This window comes from Carcharhinus amblyrhynchos, chromosome 22 (assembly GCF_965287045.1).
Source record: "Carcharhinus amblyrhynchos chromosome 22, sCarAmb.v2.hapA, whole genome shotgun sequence".
Classification (NCBI taxonomy): Eukaryota; Metazoa; Chordata; class Chondrichthyes; order Carcharhiniformes; family Carcharhinidae; genus Carcharhinus; species Carcharhinus amblyrhynchos.
The window spans coordinates 12081850-12102158 of record NC_137345.1 but is presented as its reverse complement, the minus strand read 5'-3'; the positions used below and the strand labels follow the sequence as shown (position 1 = coordinate 12102158).

General features: G+C 45.4%; 1 protein-coding gene and 1 pseudogene across 1 annotated transcript in view; both read left to right on the top strand.

The window, feature by feature from the left end:
- The window catches only part of LOC145356902 (N-fatty-acyl-amino acid synthase/hydrolase PM20D1-like), a 77683-nt gene that overhangs the window by 12509 nt on the left and 44865 nt on the right, over positions 1 to 20309 (top strand). Inside the window, exons 2-3 of the mRNA XM_080209891.1 lie at positions 10484 to 10716; positions 12116 to 12202. Coding sequence (XP_080066017.1) covers positions 10484 to 10716; positions 12116 to 12202 — 320 coding nt within the window. The remainder of the gene's footprint in view (positions 1 to 10483; positions 10717 to 12115; positions 12203 to 20309) is intronic.
- Positions 17868 to 18240, top strand: LOC145356888 (small ribosomal subunit protein eS21 pseudogene; annotated as a pseudogene).

Genomic DNA, 20309 nt, shown 5'->3' with positions numbered 1-20309 from the left:
TAGGTTTAAGATGCGAGGGGCAAGGTTGAAAGGAGATGTACGAGGCAAGTTTTTTTTTACACAGAAGGTGGTGTGTGCCTGGAACTTGTTGCTGGGGAAAGTAGTGGATGCAGAAACGATAGTGAGTTTTGAGGGGCATCTGGACATATACATGAATAGGAAGGGAATAGAGGGATATGGTCCCCAGAAGAGTAGGGGGTTTTAGTTCAATTGGGCAGCATGGCCTGTGTAGGCCTGGAGGGCCGAAGGGCCTGTTTCTGTGCTATAATTTTCTTCATTCTTTGTTCTTGTCATCGTTTTAACACTCTGGGGCTGTCTAGAACATCTTGCAAGGTTGACTGGTTTCTGAAGCTGGAAGGTATGGGGAAGTTTTATAGATTGTATCTTCCCCTTATTAAATCCCACAGGCCCACAGGATGGAACATTTCATTTCAGCCTAGCTCGCATGCTGCGCAGTTCTAACCGTTCCACTTGACAAAAGGCAAATTTGTGAAAGAAGATCAACAAAATGCTTTGATAAACTGTCATCCCTTTAACTCAAATTGTTGAACTACAAGGTCAAGCAGCGAAATATAAGTTGAAAGAGGTAACAATTAAATTTCCCATGCTCTGATTAGACTGTTGCTGTAATCGGACACCAAGCTCCGGTTGTGTGAAATAACAAGAACGTTACATAGGCTTTGGAGGCAGTGAATGCAGAGAACCAGGGCGAGCTACTCCCCCGAGTCCTCTCCCTGGGTTATATGGAAAAGATGGAGAGACTGGTGTTTGGATGGGGCAGGAATTGGGGGGTGGGTGGGGGGGTTAGGAGAAAGGATTAGGGAATAGTTGGCACCTCATTTTGCATGCTTTTGGGCCTAACAACTTTCACATTGCAACCTCCTATCCAATTATACCCGTTAATGAATGTTGTGGTTCTTAAATCATTAACGTGAAGGCCTGCCAAATAAAGATAGTGTAAATCATGGTAGTAATCATGTCCTATTTCCTGTCTTTAGCTGTGACGAAGGGTCATCCTAACTTGAAACATTGGCTCTACTCTGTGGCACTGTGGTTAGCACTGCTGCCTCTCAGCGCCAGGGACCCAGGTTGAATTCCCGGCCGTGGGTCACTGTTTGTGCGGAGTCTGCACATTCTCTCTGTGTCTGCAGGCGTTTCCTCCGGGTTGCTCCAGTTTTCTCCCACAGCCCAAAGATGTGCTGGTCAGGTAGATTGGCCATGATAAATTGTCCCTTCGTGTCAGGGGGACTCGCAAGAGTAAATGCAGGGAGATAGGGCCTGGGTGGGATTGTGGTTGATGCAGACTCGATGGACTGAATGAGCTCCTTCTGCACTGTAGAGGTTCTATGAATCTGTGATCCCTGTGGAACCAAGAGGAGCTGGTGTTCTCTTTTCAACTCTACAGGAACATTTGGGTGGGGTGGAGGGTGGGGGTGGGGAGGGGACAAGGCAGGTGGGGAGGGAGGGGGGGATCACATGCCCCCAACCTCCAACCTTTGCTCACCACTTTACCTTAGACCTCCCCCTCCGCCCCGTCATAACCTACACGCAGCCCTGCTCAACCCTCCTTCAGGCCCCAACAAGTAGCAAAAATCAAAATAATTTCTGAAAAAATGTGATGCTTCAGTTTGGTGACGGGACGGAACTTCACTGAACGAAAAACATGTTGTAATGGGGCAAATGATTTTGTCTACTTCTAATTATTATTTGTGTGCAGGGAAGTACTGCAGATGTTCACTGATGGTTTTTGAAGCATATGACTTGATCATTTTACAAAGGAAAATCCATTTCAGTTTGATATTTCTACTTTCCAAACCATCTGCTGTCTAAAAAGAAAAATACTTTTTCAAGGAGACACAGCTAAGAAAACAGCTGTTGCTGGGGTTTGTCATGTCTAAATAAATGCTAAAATTGATGGAGTTGTTTTTGCTCCCAGTTCCTCTCGTGTCTCCCATTGAAGAATAACAAAAACATTGAATATATAAGAGGTTTTGAAGTATAATTGCTATGATGTACAACCTCTGGGTTAAATAGTCTACAGTTAACAATACCAGTGCAGGCAGTCCTCAGGCTTCTCGGCACAATCAGTGAGTTGAAACTTTGTAAGTTGAAACCTTGTGAGCCAGAACCAATTTTCCCATTGGATCAATGGTATAAATGGAGGATTGGTTCCTGAACCAAGGCTGGAAATCACTCATGGGGCGCACGGCAGTGTTAAATGCTCTCAACTCTTTGCCCCGTCAAGTCACTGAGGTGACAGTTGGTACCTGCACGCCACAGCACAGGTTCCTCAGTTAGTATGGATGGCATGGTGGCACTGTGGTTAGCACTGCTGCTTCACAGCTCCAGGGACCTGGGTTCAATCCCCGACTTGGGTCACCGTCTGTGTGGAGTTTGTACATTCTCCCCGTGTCTGCGTGGGTTTCCTCCAGATACTCCGGTTTCCTCCGACACTCCAAGGATATGATAATTAGATTGATTGGCCATGCTGAATTGCCCCTTAGTGTCCTGGGATGCATAGGTTACTGGGATTAGCAGGGTAAATATGTGGGATGAAAGCGATAGGGCTTGGGTGGGTTGCTATTGGTACAGACTCAATGGGCCTCCCTCTAGATTGTAGGGTTTCTACGATAATGAATACATAGATCGTTGTCAGTTGCCTGTTTAACCTTGAACTTCTGTGAGCGCTCATAAAATGCAACATTTTTTATTCATTCGTGGGACATGGGTGTCACTGGCTGGGCCAGCATTTATTGCCCGCCCCTAGTTGCCCTTGTTCAGAGGGCAGTTGAGAGTCAACTACATTGCTGTGGCTCTGGAGTCACATGTAGGCCAGACCATCTAAGGACAGCAGATTTCTTTCCTTAAAGGACATTAGTGAACCAGGTGGGTTTTCCCAACAATAGTTTCATGGTCACCAATAGATTCTTAACCCAGATTTTATTTTATTGAATTCAAATTCCACCAGCTGCCATGGCGGGATTCGAACACAGGTCCCCATAACATTAGTTGAGCTCTTGGGTTGATAGTCTAGCAATAATACCACTAGGCCATCGCCTCCCCTTGATAAGTGTACAAATGCAATAAAATCGTGATAGAGGACGAAGAAAAGAACAAAGAAAATTACAACACAGGAACAGGTCCTTCGGCTCTCCAAGCCGGCACTGACCATGCTGCCCAACTGAACTAAAAAGAACAGAAAAAAATTACAGCCAAAAACTTTTAGTAGAATAAAGAAACTTGTTTCCCCTAATCCCAGTGAAGACAGTTCAGCCTGGCCAGTTTTACCAATGGATAATACAGGACATCAAAGCACACGAATGTACATGCAGTTGTGGCGTTGTGAAGTTGAAACCGACGTTATAAAAATGAAATAGGCTGTCAATTCATTCACGTTGTAAATGCTATAATGTTATAACCTGAAAAGTCAAGAAGCTGAGAGCTGCCTGTATTAAGGAAGAGTTACTGGATCATAGAACGGCTACAGTGCAGAAGGAGGCCATTCAGCCCATCGAGTCTGCACTGCCCACAATCTCACCCAGGACCTATCCCCACATATTTACCCTGCCAATCCCCCTGACTGTTAGGGGCAATTTAGCATGGCCAATCCACCTAACCTGTACATCTTTGTCACTATCTGCTGGAAGTCACTGATGTATTGCTTTCTTAAAAAAAGCCACTTAATATTGAGACAAAGTACATCTGAAGGCCAATTAAAGGGGGAGGAAAGAGCTGCTCTGACAGATCATTTGAATGTTGACAATGTGTTTTCACATAAATCGGTGCTCCTCGGGAAATAATGCAAAGTCAGTTCCCTTCATTATTTCTCTAGCATGTCTGTCTGTCGCATGAGAACAGTTGGGCCAGGAGCCCAAGGTGATTTGGACGCCCATCAGATAGTGAGCCCCCCAGAGGTAACTAATGGATGCTGACTGAATGGGGGGAGGGCTGAGTGGAGAGCAGTGGTGGGAAGGATTCTGCAAGCCATACTCCACAATGTCCTTCCCTACTCTCCCCCACTTTACCTCCTTCTCACAACCCATCCCTATCCATGCTATAGTCGCCTCCCTTTATTCCCCTCTCAGTTTAAAGTTTATTAATTGGTCACAAGTAAAGCTTATATTAACACGGCAATGAAGTTACTGTGAAATTCCCCCAGCCGCCACAGTCCGATACCTGTTCGGGTCAATGCACCTAACCAGCACATCCTTCAGACTGTGGGAGGCAACCGGAGCACCTGGAGGGAACCCACACAGACACAGGGAGTACAAACTCTGCATGGGCAGTGACCCAAGCAGGAATCGAACCCGGATCCCTAACGCTGTGAGGCAGCAGTGCCAACCACTGTGCTACCCAAGTGTCAGCTTCTCTCCTCCTCTGAGAAATCTCCGTGAAAAGGTGCCATGAGAAGACGTTACTGTTCATGCACTTCATATTGCGTTGCAATTGCGTGACATGCTCTGCGCTCGTGGCCAGAGCCTAGGCACTTTTCCCAGTCAACATCCTACACCAGAAAGGCAGCTAGACTGTCGGATTTAATGAAGGATATGTGGAAATCATATAAATAACTCTTACCCAAGAGCACAGGCTAAAGAAGATTAAAATGCAATACAGGAAATGTCAGCAGGTGGGGTGAATAAGTTGTCTTGAAACTGTTGCCAGAAGCTTTCCTTATCCCCTCAATGTCATAAGTTGACTGAATACACCAAAACTGGACAGAGAAATGAGGAAGTTTGTTTCCAGTAAGTTGTCCAAATTCTGCTGCCTTCATATTAATTGAATCAGTGAGCCAAATCTTCACATTCTAAGAACATATAAATTTCTTGTCGCTAATTTTACTTAGAACTTGAAAAAGGATTCTGATTTTGAGACGAGCGACTTCCTGTAACTGAACTGAAAGTGACCTTTTAAAAATGAGCCATTGCAGAATATCCGTTGGGCGGGATTTCCCGGCCTCGCTTGTCCCGAAATCGTAAAATCCCACCCAAGGTCGAAGGACCTTTCCATGGTTCCCCCGCTCTTCCTCCCAAGTACCCGTTCCGATGGTAAGATTCCGGCCATCTTTTAACTGGGAGCCAAACAGCCATCTCCATGAGTTCTTTTTTTGGGATGAATAAGAGTACAAAGCTGTTGTTTCTTGAGATCATATATCGATGGGAGTTTAATCGTGGGAAGTAATTTCACAACGATTCCTGACCGTACCTTGTTTCAATCCAAACAATGGCCAGGGTTTTCCGCTCTGTTTTGTGACGGGCGGCGAGAGCGGAAAGTATCACGAGAAGGTCCAAGTTGAGTTTCCTGCTGACGTAAAAGCGGGGAGTGATCGTCCCCCCCCTCCTCCCCCACCCACCTACTCCCAACTCCCCACTGTGAGTGACTGAGTGGCATTTCCCATTGTTCAACATTGGAAACCTCATTAGAATGAAATAAGTTAGGGGAGGCAATGGCCGAGTGGTATTACCGCTAGTCTGTGAAGCTCAGCTAACATCCTGGGGACCCGGGTTCGAATCCCACCACGGCAGATGGCGGAATTTGAATTCGATTAAGAAGTATCTGGAATTAAGAATCTGCGGGTGACCGTGCAACCATTGTCGATTGTCGGAAAAACCCTTTAGGTCCCTCTATAGGGAAGGAAATCCGCCGTCCTTATCCGGTCTGGCCTACATGTGACTCCGGAGCCACAGCAATGTGGTTGACTCTCAACTGCCCACGTCCTGTGAAAGAATTAAAAAAGAATGATCGGGCCCATATGCCGGAATTGTTCACCCACGTCAAAAAATGCATCCACAAGTGGCCTGATGTCAAAACAGTGCAGTGCACAAGTGGTCTCGGAAGGTGTGCAGCTGGCAATTGGTGGACTGTGGGGAGCTCAGAGGTGAGCACAGTACATGGGTGGAGAGGGGATCACGCCACTGTGATGCCAGGGTAATACAAGTGGATACGAGAGTGATGCTGGGGTGGGGTGGGGTGGGGCTCACCAGGGTGAAGATGTTTCTAGGTTTGTTGGCTGTGTGCTGGGGCGGCCTTTAAATGCGACACCCTGACCATTGAGGTTGATGGCAATTACATCACAGAATTCTCCCTCCCAGGTCACGGAGTGTACACTATCCAAAGTCTGTCCTGATAAAGCATTCTAAAGCTTTGGAATTTATTGTAGCGTTCACAGCTGTAATATGATAATCTAAGCTTACATTCCATCTCATCTTGATTCTGGATTTTGTGCCCTAGCAGAGTTTCACAACAGATTATTTATATCTACATGGCAGCAGCGAGAAGCAAATATTTAACTCTGAGATGAGAGGGACAAAGCAGCAGATCTCTGAAGTCCAATTCTCCCAAAATATTTGGCTGCAATGTTACCCCCCATTCACGCCGGCAGGATTTTCCCATCCTGCTGCACTGAACGGGAGATTTGGCTCCAGATTATCCCGCCCTCGCTGAGGCGGGACCGTGGTGTGAACGGCAGATATAATTGCACCCAAAGTATCATCTCCAGCATGAAAACTGATGGGAATTCTGCCAGGGGGCAGGCGATGCAATCCAGATTCAATTCACCCACACTTAGGCCAGGATTCTCCTACCTTGCCCACAGCTCGGATTCTCTGCTCCCGCTGAAGTGAATGGAGATTTGGATGAATCTTTGTTCTCGATGACAGCGGTGTCAGAGACCGGAGAATTCCAGCCTTATTCATTACTGCGGAGATTCCCACCAGCAAATAGATGTGCCGGATCAAAAGAGACCGGCTTCTCAGAGATCGGGGCATCCTTTAAAAAGGGATGCCAATCCCAATCTACCCAATCCCTTTCAAGAGATTGGTGCCTTTATATCTTCATAAAACCATAATGCTGCTTCACTGGAGTGTCATTAAAGGTTGATTGTGAAGCATAAAGTGGCACCAGGTTCAAGGTACCTTAGTAGAGAGAACAATATGAAGTGCGGCGTGGTGGCACAGTGGTTAGCGCTGCTGCCTCACAGCGCCAGGAACTGGGTTTGATTCCTGGCTTGGGTCAGCGCCTGTGTAGAGTTTCTGTGTTCACATGGGTTTCCTCCGGGTGCTCCGGTTTCCTCCCACAGTCTGAAAGACATGCTGATTCGGTGCATTGACCCATACAGGCGCCGGGGAATTTCACAGCAACTTCATTGCAACATTAATGTCAGCCTTATTTTGACAATAATAAATAAAATAATATTCAGAAAGAGGTGTTTTGGATTGGTTTCTAAATACTGTACAGTTTAGCCATGTCTACAGCTAAAGCTTTGCAGTATGGAAAGACATCTTTTTAAACGGTTAATTGATATCAATGCTTGATTTCAGTTGGGAAACTGCAGGGGGTGGAAATATTTCTGCTCTTGTTATTCCGACAATCCAACAAATTAACTTTGTTTGGAATCCATGCCCTTCCTGCCATTCCCTGCAGATATGCATCAGTGCAACTGCCTCAAAATGGGAGTGAATCCCCATTGGCTGTGTTTTACTTGGAGCAAGATAGACCATATGCAGAGCGGCTGTATGGCTCACGTGCATATACACAGACACGTGCACACACACGCACAAACACGCATACAGACATGTGTACACGCATATGCACACACAGACACACACACAAGCGAGCACACACATATATATGCAGAATGGATGTATGGCTGCATGCACAAGCACACACGCACATGAGCGCACACATGCACACACAAACACACACATGGACGCACAAATATACATGCATGTACGCACACATGTATGCGCGCACACACACATGCATACGCACACACATGCATGCATGTACGCACACACATACACGCACACTCGCACATACGTGTGCACTCACACATACACACACACAAGGAATATTCCATATCATGTGGCCTCCTCATTATGTTGCAGAATCAGTCTCCTGGGGTTGGGTGGGGATCTTCATCCTTCTCTTTCTGCATCTCACTGGATATAACGTGTTTCCCCTGGCTGTGCGATTGTGAAACTTTTTGCTAAATTACAACCATAATCAGGGCCAGCAATTAATAAAACTGACGCAGAAAGGCTGGGAAGGAAATGGACTTGAGGAAACAATGAACAAGCCACAGATTTCCCAGCATCAGATGTACATCCCAGCAGCCTTATTTCAACAAGGGATTGTAAATTCTGGGTTTGACCTCTCAAGCACGATTCGAGAGGGCTGGTTAACAGAACCTTATTTATTTTTAACAAGAATATAAGCAGCATTTCCCGATACTTCCCGCCAGTGGGACATTCCGGTCCGACTGAAGGCGAACCCCTGCGCCAGGTTCCCAAAGTGCCGCAAATATCGGTGGGACCGGAAGATCCAGCCACTGTCAAATGTGGCAGGGCCGCCTCCACGGCATGAGGAGGGTGGAAAATCCCTCTCCTAAAAGAATGTCACGAGACATTCCAAGCTGTACATCACAGTGCAATGGTATTCAAATTTTCCAAGTGGATCGTGGTGCACTCTGAGGTGCTTCAATATAACTGTGTAATATTCACTGTATACTTTTCATGTGAGTCATAATGGGTTCTGTACAATTTGTAGCCTTGGTGTACTGTTGTTGACAGGTCTTCGGCAGTGACCTTTCCCTGCTTAATCTCGTCATTCTTGATTGACGCCAGAGCAAAGCAATTTCTTGCAAGCTGTGCCCAGCATACCTTCTAATTCTAACTTTTAGAACATAGAACATTACAGCACAGTACAGGCCCTTCGGCCCTCAATGTTGTGCCGAGCTATGTCCAATCCCAAGATCAAGCTATATCCTCCCTTTACTCTCACTCTATGCTTCTAAAACTTAATTGGGGATTGGGGGTTTTGGGGAAAAGGCAGGAGAATGGGGACGAGAAAAATATCAGCCATGATTGATCAAACTCAATGGGCCGAGTGGTCTTACTCTGCTCCTACGTCTTCTGTTCTATGGTCGCAATTCTAACTCTTTTAAACTCTCTAAAAACACTCAAATTCAATCTCTTACAGATTTGGTGCTCCCCTGCGGCCATCAGACTTTTGATTCGACTGACCTCACATTAAGTTGATCTTTCTCCACACCTTAGCTATGACCACAACACTATACTCTGCACTCTGTCCTTTCCTTCTCTATGAACGGTATGCTCTGTCTGTATAGTGCACAACAAACAATACTTTTCAATATATCCTAATGCATGTGACAATGATAGATCAAATCAAATCATTAGTTAGTGGAGCCTCCATTTCTTTTAAGTTTTATTCGTTTCTCAGAGTTACAAAGCCTACGCCCAGAGTGGACAGGGCCATCCATCTCCTTGCTTGTTCCAAAAAACAATTCAAATTCAAATTGGATCCAATTCATGGCGGCCAGAAAAAAGACATACTAGATCGAAGCTGACAAGAATGGGTGTTACACCCGATCCCGAGCTTGGACTAAAAGGCCGAGAGGCCTTGATTGTCAGCATAGCCTGTCTTATGAAAGAACGAAAAGGAAAGAATTGCATTCACATGGTGAGCACAGGACACCTTAAAACATCTCACAACCAGTGAAGAGTGGTTGCATTGTGGGGATAAAAAAGCCCACCATAAGCTTCCACCGACAGTGGTGTGCTGATGACCAGATGATCTGTCATTGTGATGCTGAACAAGGGATAAATATTGGCCAAGTATAAATCTAGGGGGGGCCTTGTGGCACAGTGGTGGCACCCCTGTTTCTGGACTAGAAGCTCCGGGTTTGAGCCCAAACCAGGACTTGTTGGCCTCGGAGACAGTGTTTAACACGTTTCCACAAGCTGATAATCAGCTCGGGAGTCCTCCCCCACTCTTCCCCAAACAGTGAAAGAAACAGTCAAGCTATGCTTTTAAAAGAATCTCCACTACAAAACAGTGCAAGATCTTTGACATTGTCAGTGGTTATAAAGACCCATCTGGTTCACTAATGTCCTCTAGGGAAGGAAATCTGTTGGCCTTACCTGGTCTGGCCTACATGTGGCTCCACAGCAATGTGATTGGCTCTCAACTGCCCTCTGAAACGGCCTAGCAAGCCACATAGTTTCAAGGGCGACTAGGGATGGCTGGCCAGGCAGTGATGCCCCATGACCCACGGATGAATAAGAAGAAACCGCCTTCTGAGAGAGCAGACAGGGCATCAGTTTGACATCCCATCCAAATCCAGCATCCTTCATCGTTCGGCACTCCCTCAGTACTGGAGTGTTAGGCCTGGTATACGTTTTTCTACTGGGAGTTGTGCCTTGTGCCTCAGACACAGAAGCGTCATCAACTGAATTGTGTGGTTGTTTTCATTGGGGGTGGGGTGGGGGTGTCGTTGGGACCTGTTTGAGGTGTACAGGATTATGAGAGACATGAACAGAGTGGATGAGGAACAATCACTCCCTTTAGCTGAAGGGTCAGTCACGAGGGGAGATATAAGTTCAAGGTGAGGGGGTAGGAGGTTTAGGGGGAAATGTGGCATCAAGTAATTGCCCGATTTCATGATCGATTTCGTATTTCTTCGCAGTATTTCCCACAGTGTTCTCCTCGGAGATTGTGCAGCACGAGGTTATCGCTAACTACAGTCACTTGTTCACCGTACGTGGGTCAAACGACAGTCTCCAGCCCTATATGCTGACTGCCCACCTCGATGTGGTTCCTGCCACGCCTGAAGACTGGGAGGTGCCACCCTTTACAGCGGAGGAGCGGGACGGCTATTTGTACGGACGCGGAACCCTGGACGATAAATCATCCGTCATGGTATTGTTTCTGGGAACTCTTGCTGCGTACAGCCTCAAATTGTCTGGGGTGTCCTTAAAAATCGGCTGCCTGATTCAACTCTGAGGAATGCAGCCCTGTCCGTGGCCAATCTGTAATGTCAGCCCACAGAATTTTCCAGCAGAGAATGTTGGAGAACTCCATGTCATTCTTTGTGACAGAAAAATAGCCGCCTGAGCTTGCCAGTTTGATGGGTTCTCTTTTAAAATGAGCGCACGTTGTGCTGAGCCCTTACCAACACACAACAGGCAGTGTTTTATTGTGGGCAGATTGAATACAACACAATGGGGCTGAGTTAATACTTCCCTGGCAGCTACTGTTCTGCAATCTTTCACCGGCAATGCTTTGCCTGTCCGTGACGTGAATTTGATTGTTCCAATCAGGCAATCAATCAGAGAATCCCTGCGGTGCAGAAGGAGGCCATTTGACCCATCGAGTCTGCACCGACCACAACCCTACCCGGCCCTTATTCCCGTAAACCCACATGTGTAATCCCCCAGACACTAGGGTCAATTTTAGCATGGCCAATCCACCTAACCCACACATCTCGTGGAGGAAACCGGAGCACCCGGAGTTAACCCACGCAGACACGGGGAGAACGTGCAAACTCCACATAAGACAGTGACCCAAGCCGGGAATCGAACCCAGGTCCTGAGGCAGCAGTGTTAACCATCGTGCCGCCCCAGGCCTAGAGTAACGTGCCCGAATTAAGAAAGGGGGATGACAGGCACAAAGCAATGTCGGCCAAACTGGCACCGAATTTGGTTAGCTGTCTGATATCAGTTTCTGCAGTGTGCTAACAGTCACTGTGCAGGAGCTGTGAAACAGCTTGTTTACCACATCAGCCATTAGCTTGTCTGACTCAACCTCATTGAGACATCTAAGCTGGAATTTTGGCATCCCCCCTCCACCCCCGCCCTGGGAATCAGAGAGGGCGAGGGTCAGACCACGTAAACGGGAAAATCCCACCCGAGGTTAACAGCCCTTTCCAAGATCCGCAACTCACCCACTCCGATTCTGGTAGTGGGCGGGATGGTAAAATTATAGGGCTTTTCCTGATGCATAATGCTTAATCCTCATAACTCATTTGTGGTCCGGAATCTATTTAAGGGATATTTTCCACGGATGGACAGGTTGGGAACCAGAGGTCACATAAGGTAATTGACAAAAACAATATAGAGGGGGAGGTTTTGTTTATCACAGTGAATTGATATGATCTAGAATGCACTGTCTAAAAGAGGGTGGTGGAAGCAGGTTCAGTGCTAAGTTTCAAAAGTGTACAATATGTGAAGGGGAAAGTGTGAGTGGGTGGGACTGATTGGATATGTTCCTTTCAAAACCTGGCAATGACATGCTGAAACCTAAGCTTTCTTCTCCCTAGGGAATTCTCCAAGGCCTTGAATTCCTGCTAAAACGGGACTACAAACCTTGTCGATCGTTCTATATTGGAATTGGCCACGATGAAGAGGTAACTCAAAGCTAAGTGAAGAACCTCGGTGCCGCTACGCTGTGCAAACTGCCCTTTTATTATTCATGTGGCTGTAACAAACATTTTGACTTTTTATTTTGTGCTGAGCAAGAGGCCCTACTTTAAAGATGGTTTTTGTTTAATACTGAGTGGGGAAAAGTTGCCAGTGCTGAAAATCTTGACGTTTAAACGGCCGTCAACATCGACTAAAGAAAGGAGAGGTTAGCGATTCAGGTATTGACCTTTCACCTGAACTGAGAGATAAGCTAGATCTCCCATTAGGGTACCAGAGCAGAAACCCCAAAGTATATTATGAAGCCCAACTAGACTCCAAAAGTTTGGCTATTTTGGCATTGGTGTGACGATAGGTGTTTCACTCCTGTGATGACTTCAGCCAGGCTAGTGAGGTTGGCTTGCTAGAGGATGAACTATCTGATGAGTCCTAATTGATGGCTAAATCAGGGAGCCTCACGCTCCCTATTTAAAGCAGGTGTGTCAGACTCCCAGCCTGCATTCAGCAGGGAGCAACTGGAGAGTTGGCTGTGTGCAGGTGTATGGTGTAAATAAAGTAACTTGGTCATGGGACTTTCACCTCCGTGGAGTTATTACAGCTCCACGTATTATTCTAGTGACACATCAGGAAACTTCTATCAAAACTGAATTTATTCAACAATTAGTGTAACTAATGAACTAGTTTAACTTTTGCCAAATCAAATACTTAAACATGACAAGATACAATTCTTAACTGCTAATCTATCTCTATTAGTTCCAATTTAAGCAATATTCCCCTTATAGACTTAAACTCCTCTTCAAAACTAGTTGGCAAACAATACAGGCATATGCATTTTTACTTGTTAACAGTCCTAGCAGTCCTGGGAACACTTTTGGAGACAGAGAGAGATAGAGAGAACCCTGTCTTCTGACACTCAAATAGCAGCTTGCAGAGAGAGAGAGAGAGAGAGAGGTGGACAGACAGAGGGACACCTGTCTTCCGACAGTCAAACAGCAGCCTCCAGAGAGAGAGAGACAGCTCTTGTTTCTTTTAGGATCAAACAGAAAACTAATTGTTTTTCTTTGTAAGTTTAGCTCCTCCCATTAAAACTTGACTCCATCTTTTGTCAATCAGGCAAACCAAACCCTACTCTGAAAGCTTGGGTGAGAAACGTAAATAAACAAAAATGCTTTAACTCAGATTAAAACGAACACCCTATTATCTAAAGCGAATTATTCTGCATTCTTAGCATGGAGCTGCCTGGTTTGCAGACAAATCAGCACCGTGTAACTCAGAGCTGAATTTTAAGCATACCTCTCACAAGAAACATCTCTTAAAGGCACAGTATCATCATACTTCCAACAGAGGACAGAGGAAACAGCGCAAGGACATAAGAAATAGGAGCTAGAGATGCCTGTATGGCCCATCTAACCTGCTTTGTCATTCAGAGGGTTCATGGCTGATCTTCACCTTTAGCTCCACTTTCCTGTCCACTCTCAATATCCTTTGATTACCTGAGAATCCAAAATTATTTCTACCTTAGCCTTAAATATATCCAATGATAGACATCCCACAACCGCCTGGGGTGGAGAATTCCAAATATTCATAACACTTTGAGTGAAGAAATTCCTCCTCATCTCAGTGCAAAATAATCACCAACTCCTCCCCCTATCCTGAAACTGTGTCCTCCTCGTTCTAGATTCCCCAGTCAGGGGAGACAATATGTCACTATCTACCCTGGCATCCCCTTCATAATCTTGAATGTTTCACTGAGTTTACCTTTCATTCTTCTAAACATAAGAACATAAGAAATAGGAGCAGGAGTAGGCCATCTAGCCCTTCGAGCCTGCCCCACCATTCAATAAGATCATGGCTGATCTGAAGTGGATCAGTTCCACTTTCCCGCTTTCTCCCCATAACCCTTAATTCCCCTTATCTATCAGAAATCTCCGAAGTATATGAACCCACTTTACTCAGCCTCTCATCAGAAGACAACCCTCTCTTCCCAGGGACCAAGCTTTACTTCTATTTATTCGTGGGACACGGGCGTCGCTAGCTAGGTCAGCACTTATTGCCCATCCCTAGTTGCCCTTGGAGGGCATTTGAGAGTCAAACATATTGCTGTGGCTCTGGGGTCACATGTAGGCCAGACCAGGTAAGGATGACAGATTTCTTTCCCTAAAGGACATTAGTGAATCAGATGGTTTTTTTCAACTATCAACAATGATTTCATGATCATCGTTAAACTTTGCCATGTTGTTTATTGAACTAAAATTCCACCATCTGTCAGGATGGGATTCGACCCCGAGTTCCAGAACATCAGCTGAGTTTCTGGATTAATAATCTGGTCCTAATACCATCCAACCATCACCTCCCCATATAGTGAGCCTTTGCTGCACTGCCTCCAATTCCAGTGCATTTTTCCTTCACTATAGAAACCAGAATTGCACACAGAATTCTAGGTGTGGCCTTACCAATGCCCTTTAGGAAGATTTATTTTTGCATGTACTCCAATAACCTTGGAGAGGAGGTCAACGTGTCATTTGCCTTCCAAAATGTTTGCTGTATTCACTCTTAACTTTCTTTTACTCCTTTGTATGAGTACAGCCAAGTCCCTCTGCACATTTATGAGATTCAAGCCTTTTAAAATATGCAGCGTTTCTATTCTTATGACCAAAGTGAATAACCTGCAACTTGCTTACATTACACTTTATCTGCCACCTTGTAACCAACTCACTTATCCTGTCCATATCAGTTTGCAACCTCTTTTGTGCCTTTCTCACAGCTTGCATTTCCATCTAGTTTTGTAGCATCAGCAAGTGTAGAAGCATAAGAAGTAGGAGCAGGAGGAGGCCATTCAGCCCATTTAGCTTGCTGCATCATTCGTTATGATTAGTCTGATCCCACCTTGCCCCCCATCCTCCATCCTTTTATCCCCCTTCACCCCAAGAGCTATATTTAGCTCTTTCTTGAAAACATACAATGTTTTGGCCGCAACTGCTCCCTGAGGTAATGAATTCCACAGACTCACCACCCTTTGTGTTAAAATATTCTCCTCATCTCAATCCTAAAAGGTTTACCCCCTATCCATCGGCAGCGACCCCTGGTTTTGAATACCCCCACCATTGCTGAAGTTTAACCATGCTCTCATAAGAAAACATCACATGAAGGTATGTACATGAATCATAAACAACTCAACTTTGATGAGTGACACTTTAAAAGAAAGAGAGATGGGGAAAGGATGTTATTAGACGCTCTGACTACATAAAAGTTCAGTATCTTTTCTACGTCCAGTTAAGTGGCTGCTTTGCCCTGGATATTGAGCTTCTTGAGTGTCTGTTACAGCAGCACTCATCCAAGCAAGTGGACCATATTCCACCACACTCCTGACTTGTGCTTTGTAGATGATGGACAGGCCTTGGGAAGTCAGACGGGAGTTAGATGCCACATAATAGCTAGCCTTTGATCTGCTCATTGTAACCACAATATTTATTTGGCTAGTCCAATTCAGTTTCTGGTCAATGGTAACCCCCAGGATGTTGATAGTGGAGGATTTAGCAATGGTAATGTCATTGAGTGTCATGAGGAGATAATTAGATTTTCCCTTGTTGGAGTTGGCCATTGCCTGGCACTTGTGTAGTGTGAATGTTACTTGCCAGCTCAAGCCTGATTGCTACATATTGAGTGGAATGCTTCAGCATCTGGGAAATCAGAACAGTGTTGATAAAGTTGCATTGAGTGTGCCCAATTTAACAAAATATGTTCTGATACGAATTTTGATAACTCTGAGGTTTTAGCTCTGAACTATTTACCTTTACCATCACACTTTGTGGTATGAACATGTTGATCAGACTTCATTGAGGCAATGAAAAGGCTCAAAGAGCATGAATGTAGATGTGTGTTAGCTTGGCTCTGTGCACCCACGCTTCTGAATCTAAAGCTGTGGTCCAAGTGTTGCGACAGAATTGACCATGCAATCTTGGCTGTGGTTAGCACTGCTGCCTCACATCGCCAGGGACTCGGGTTCAGTTCAAGCTTGGGTGACCTTCTGTGTGAAGTTTGCACATTCTCCCCTCGTCTGCGTGCGTTTGTCCGGGTGCCCCGGTTTCGCCCCACACTCCACAGATGTGCAGATTAGGTGGATTGGCCACGCTAAATTGTTCCTTAGTGTCTCAAGATGTGTAAGTTAGAGGGATTAGCCATGGGAGGGGCGCGGGTAGGGGTTGGGCCTGAGATGCTCTATTGGAGGTTTCGGTGCAGACTCTTTCTACACTGTAGGGATCCTATGTTTCTATGATTCAGTGCAGTAACAGAGAGCTGCAAATGTCTAGGTGTCATGTTTTGGGTTATATAGAAGCCCGACTTGATAGATGTAAGTAGGGTTTTTACTAGATTCACTCATGAAACTAATGTCACTGGTACAAAAGATAACTTTATTAAGACCAGGGGCCAATGAGAGAAATTATCTCAAGGGTCCCAGATACAGAATTATCAACAAAAGATCAACACGGTTATACATTTTCTTTATCAAATTACCCACCTTCTCTTGGCATAAAATCAAATGATTCTTAAAACACACAAGTCAACAATAAATGCTGTCGCATATTTCGGCCAGTCAGCAATTCTAAACACAGAGTTTATTTATTAATCACAGGTAGGCTTACATTAACGCTGCAATGAAGTCACTGTGAAAATCCTCCACTCCGGGTACATTGAGGAGAATTTAGCATGGCCAATGCACCTAACCAGCACGTCTTTTGGATTGTGGGAGGAAACCGGAGCACCCAGAAGAAACCCACGCAGACACGGGGAGAACGTGCAAACTCTGCACAGACAGTCACCCAAGCCGAGAATTGAACCCGGGTCCCTGGCGCTGTGAGGTAGCAATGCTAACCCACTGTGCCACCGCGCCGTGTCCTTCAGTGCTTCTGTGTCCCAAGTCTGGACCTGAACTCCCCTGTTGGCAAAACCTCAATTTCCCTATTACCATGCCTCCCATAAAAGTTGTTGTCATGAGTTTGAATTCAGTTCACTGTAAATGCAGACAACAGTTGATACCTCGCATCTGGGAAACTTGCCAGCTGGACTAAAGTTGAAATATATTTTAAATGTTTCATTTCCCTGCCCTTGAACTAAATTAGTTTCCATGAGGTCTTTCAATAACACCTTCTAAGCATTACAGTTTAGTGAGACAAACAAGGACAGTAATTCAATTATTTCTTAATTAACCCTTCTAGAACCAACTCAGACATAAACAGTTGCAACTTTTTACTGAACTTTAACTCTAACTGAACATCAACTTTGAACTGAACTGTAACTCTTAAACTGCACGTTAACTCTAACTGAATTTCGCTTTTAACTATTTAACTGAAAATAGATACCACTGAGTTTAGGAAAACCTTGGCCAAGAAATATCCTCGATGTAGAATCTAACTTCTTCTTCTCTGAAGTATCTTTCAGAGTACAAGGTCTTGTTGCGATGGTTGCTCTCTTGGAATTTTCGCTGCCAAACAGAGAACTCACATGTCTTTTACCCAGAATTTTCCACTCGATTCCGGAAGATTCTCTGTCATCCGGCCAGCCGTGTCACCAGAAACTGATCACATCCAGTAAATTACTTTTGAATGATGCTATGATGCTTAGCTCACTTGACATGTTCTACACATATTTTCCAGCCGCTGCCATTGTGAGTGCAGGATCCCTGCATAAAACACAATTTTGAACAAAGTCAGCAACTAAATAAAATCCAACATGCAGAACGACGCTGGTGAATTTGTTGATCTTTATGTTCCACGGAAATGCTCTGCAAGCAACAGAATTATTGGTGCCATGGACCGTGCTTCCATTCAAATCAACCTCGCTGATGTTGACAAAGTAACAGGAAGATTTAATGGCCAGCACAAAACCTATGCTATCTGTGGAGCTATCTGTAGGATGGGTGAATCAGATGATTGTATCTTGAGGCTGGCTGAGAATGATGGCATTGTGGCCAAAACTGTCTAACAAGCTGAAGACTTGGGTTATAGCAAGTTTCGTGTTTGTACTGAAATAAAAAGTCAAACAAAAAAAGAATGTGTGCCATAAAAATTAGAGCCACATTGTCTCGGTTAACATAAACAATTTCCCTGATCTGACCAACACAGGAAGCTTCAGATCACAGCTCCCAGACTGGAGCCTCTTTACCATCTGCATCTGGTTTTAATCTATAAATTGACCAAAACTCCCAGCATGCTTAACTCTCAGCCAGAAAAGCCCTTTTAAAGCCACTACTGCCATTATTGTTGTTAAATCATTGTTGTAGCCATTCTTTCTCCATCCACACCGGTAAACGTTTTTACCGAAACCATTAGCTACGAGGAGAGCTTGGAGAAACTCGGTTTGTTCTCACTGGAACGACGGAGGTTGAGGGGTGACCTGATAGAAGTCTACAAGATTATGAGAGGCATGGACAGAGTGGATAGTCAGATGCTTTTTCCCAGGGTGGAAGAGTCATTCACTAGGGAGCACAGGTTTAAAGTGCGGGGGGCAAGATTTAAAGATGTACGAGGCAGATTTTTTACACAGAGTAGTGGGTGCCTGGAACTCGTTGCCTGAGGAGGTAGTGGAAGCAGATACGATAGTGACTATTAAAGGGTGTCTTGACAAATCCCTGAATAGGATGGGAATAGAAGGATATGGTTCCCGGAAGAGTAGGGGGTTTCAGTTCAGTCAGGCAGCATGGTCGGTACAGGCTTGGAGGGCCAAAGGGCCTGTTCCTGTGCTATAATTTTCTTGTTCTTTGTTCTTGTCATTAAATAGCAGCTTTTCAGAAGGAAGAGCTGCGAGCAATTATGCCTCAGGAACTTTGAGGAAGCAGCCTTTATCAGAACCATAGAATCCCTACAGTGCAGAATGAGGCCATGCAGCCCATCGAGTCTGCACCAACCCTCTGTCAGAGCATCCCAGGTCCACCACCCTGCCGTATCCCATAACACCACACTTTTTCCATGGGTAATGCCCCAATCTATAAATCTTGGGACACTAAGGGGCAACTTAGCATGGCCAATCCATCTTAACTGCACATCCTTGGACTGTGAGAGGAAACCGTAGCACTCGAAGGAAACCCATGCAGAAACGTGTTTCCTCACACACTCCAGAGATGTACGGGGTAGGTTGATTGACCATGCTAAATTGCCCCTTAGTGTCAAGGAGACCAGCAGGAGTGGAGTTACGGGGATAGAGTGGGACTGTCATCAGTGCAGGCTTGATGGGCTGAATGGCGAACTTCTGCACTGTAGGGATTCTATTGTATTCTAATCCTCTTGGCACTAAAGGACAATTTAGCATGGCCAATCATCCTAACCCGCATATCTTTAGAGTGTAGGAGGAAACTGGAGTACAGGGCGGATGTGCAGACTCCACACAGGCAGTGGCCTGAGGCTGGAATCGACCCCAGGTCCCTGGTGCTGTGAGGCAGCTGTGCTAACCATTGTGCCACCGTGCCGCATGACTCTACAACTACTCTCCAACTTTCCTATCCAATGCAAGAGGCGGGGTAGTTTCAAAACCAATTTGCGTATAAAACTTAGCTGTACAATCCTGGAACAAAGTGCAGAAGGCAGTTAAAACTCCTTATCATACACTATATAACCTCTGTCTAAACTGTTGTAGCTCACTGCCATCTTATCGGTTGTTCTCAGCCACAAGGCTGTAACCCAATGCAACTGTCATGCATATTTTGGTTTGTGTCTCTAACAAACGCAGGTTGATTGGCGTTTGGTGAAACTCAACTTTGACAAGTAACTAAAACGTTTTTATTATTAGTGTCACAAGTAAGCTTATGTGAACACTGCAATGAAGTTACTGTGAAAATTCCCTAGTCGCCACACTCCAGCAGTACACTGTGGGAGAATTTTAGCAAGGCCAATGCACCTAAACAGCACATCTTTCAGGCTGTGGGAGGAAAGCAGAGCACCCAGAGGAAATCCACGCAGACATGGGGAGAATGTGCAAACTCTGCACAGACAGTGACCCAAGCCAGGAATTGAACCCAGGTCCCTGATGCTGTGAGACAGCACTGCTAACTACTACGCCACCAAAAAATGTATAGTCACTCAGTAGCATAGAACCCTCGAT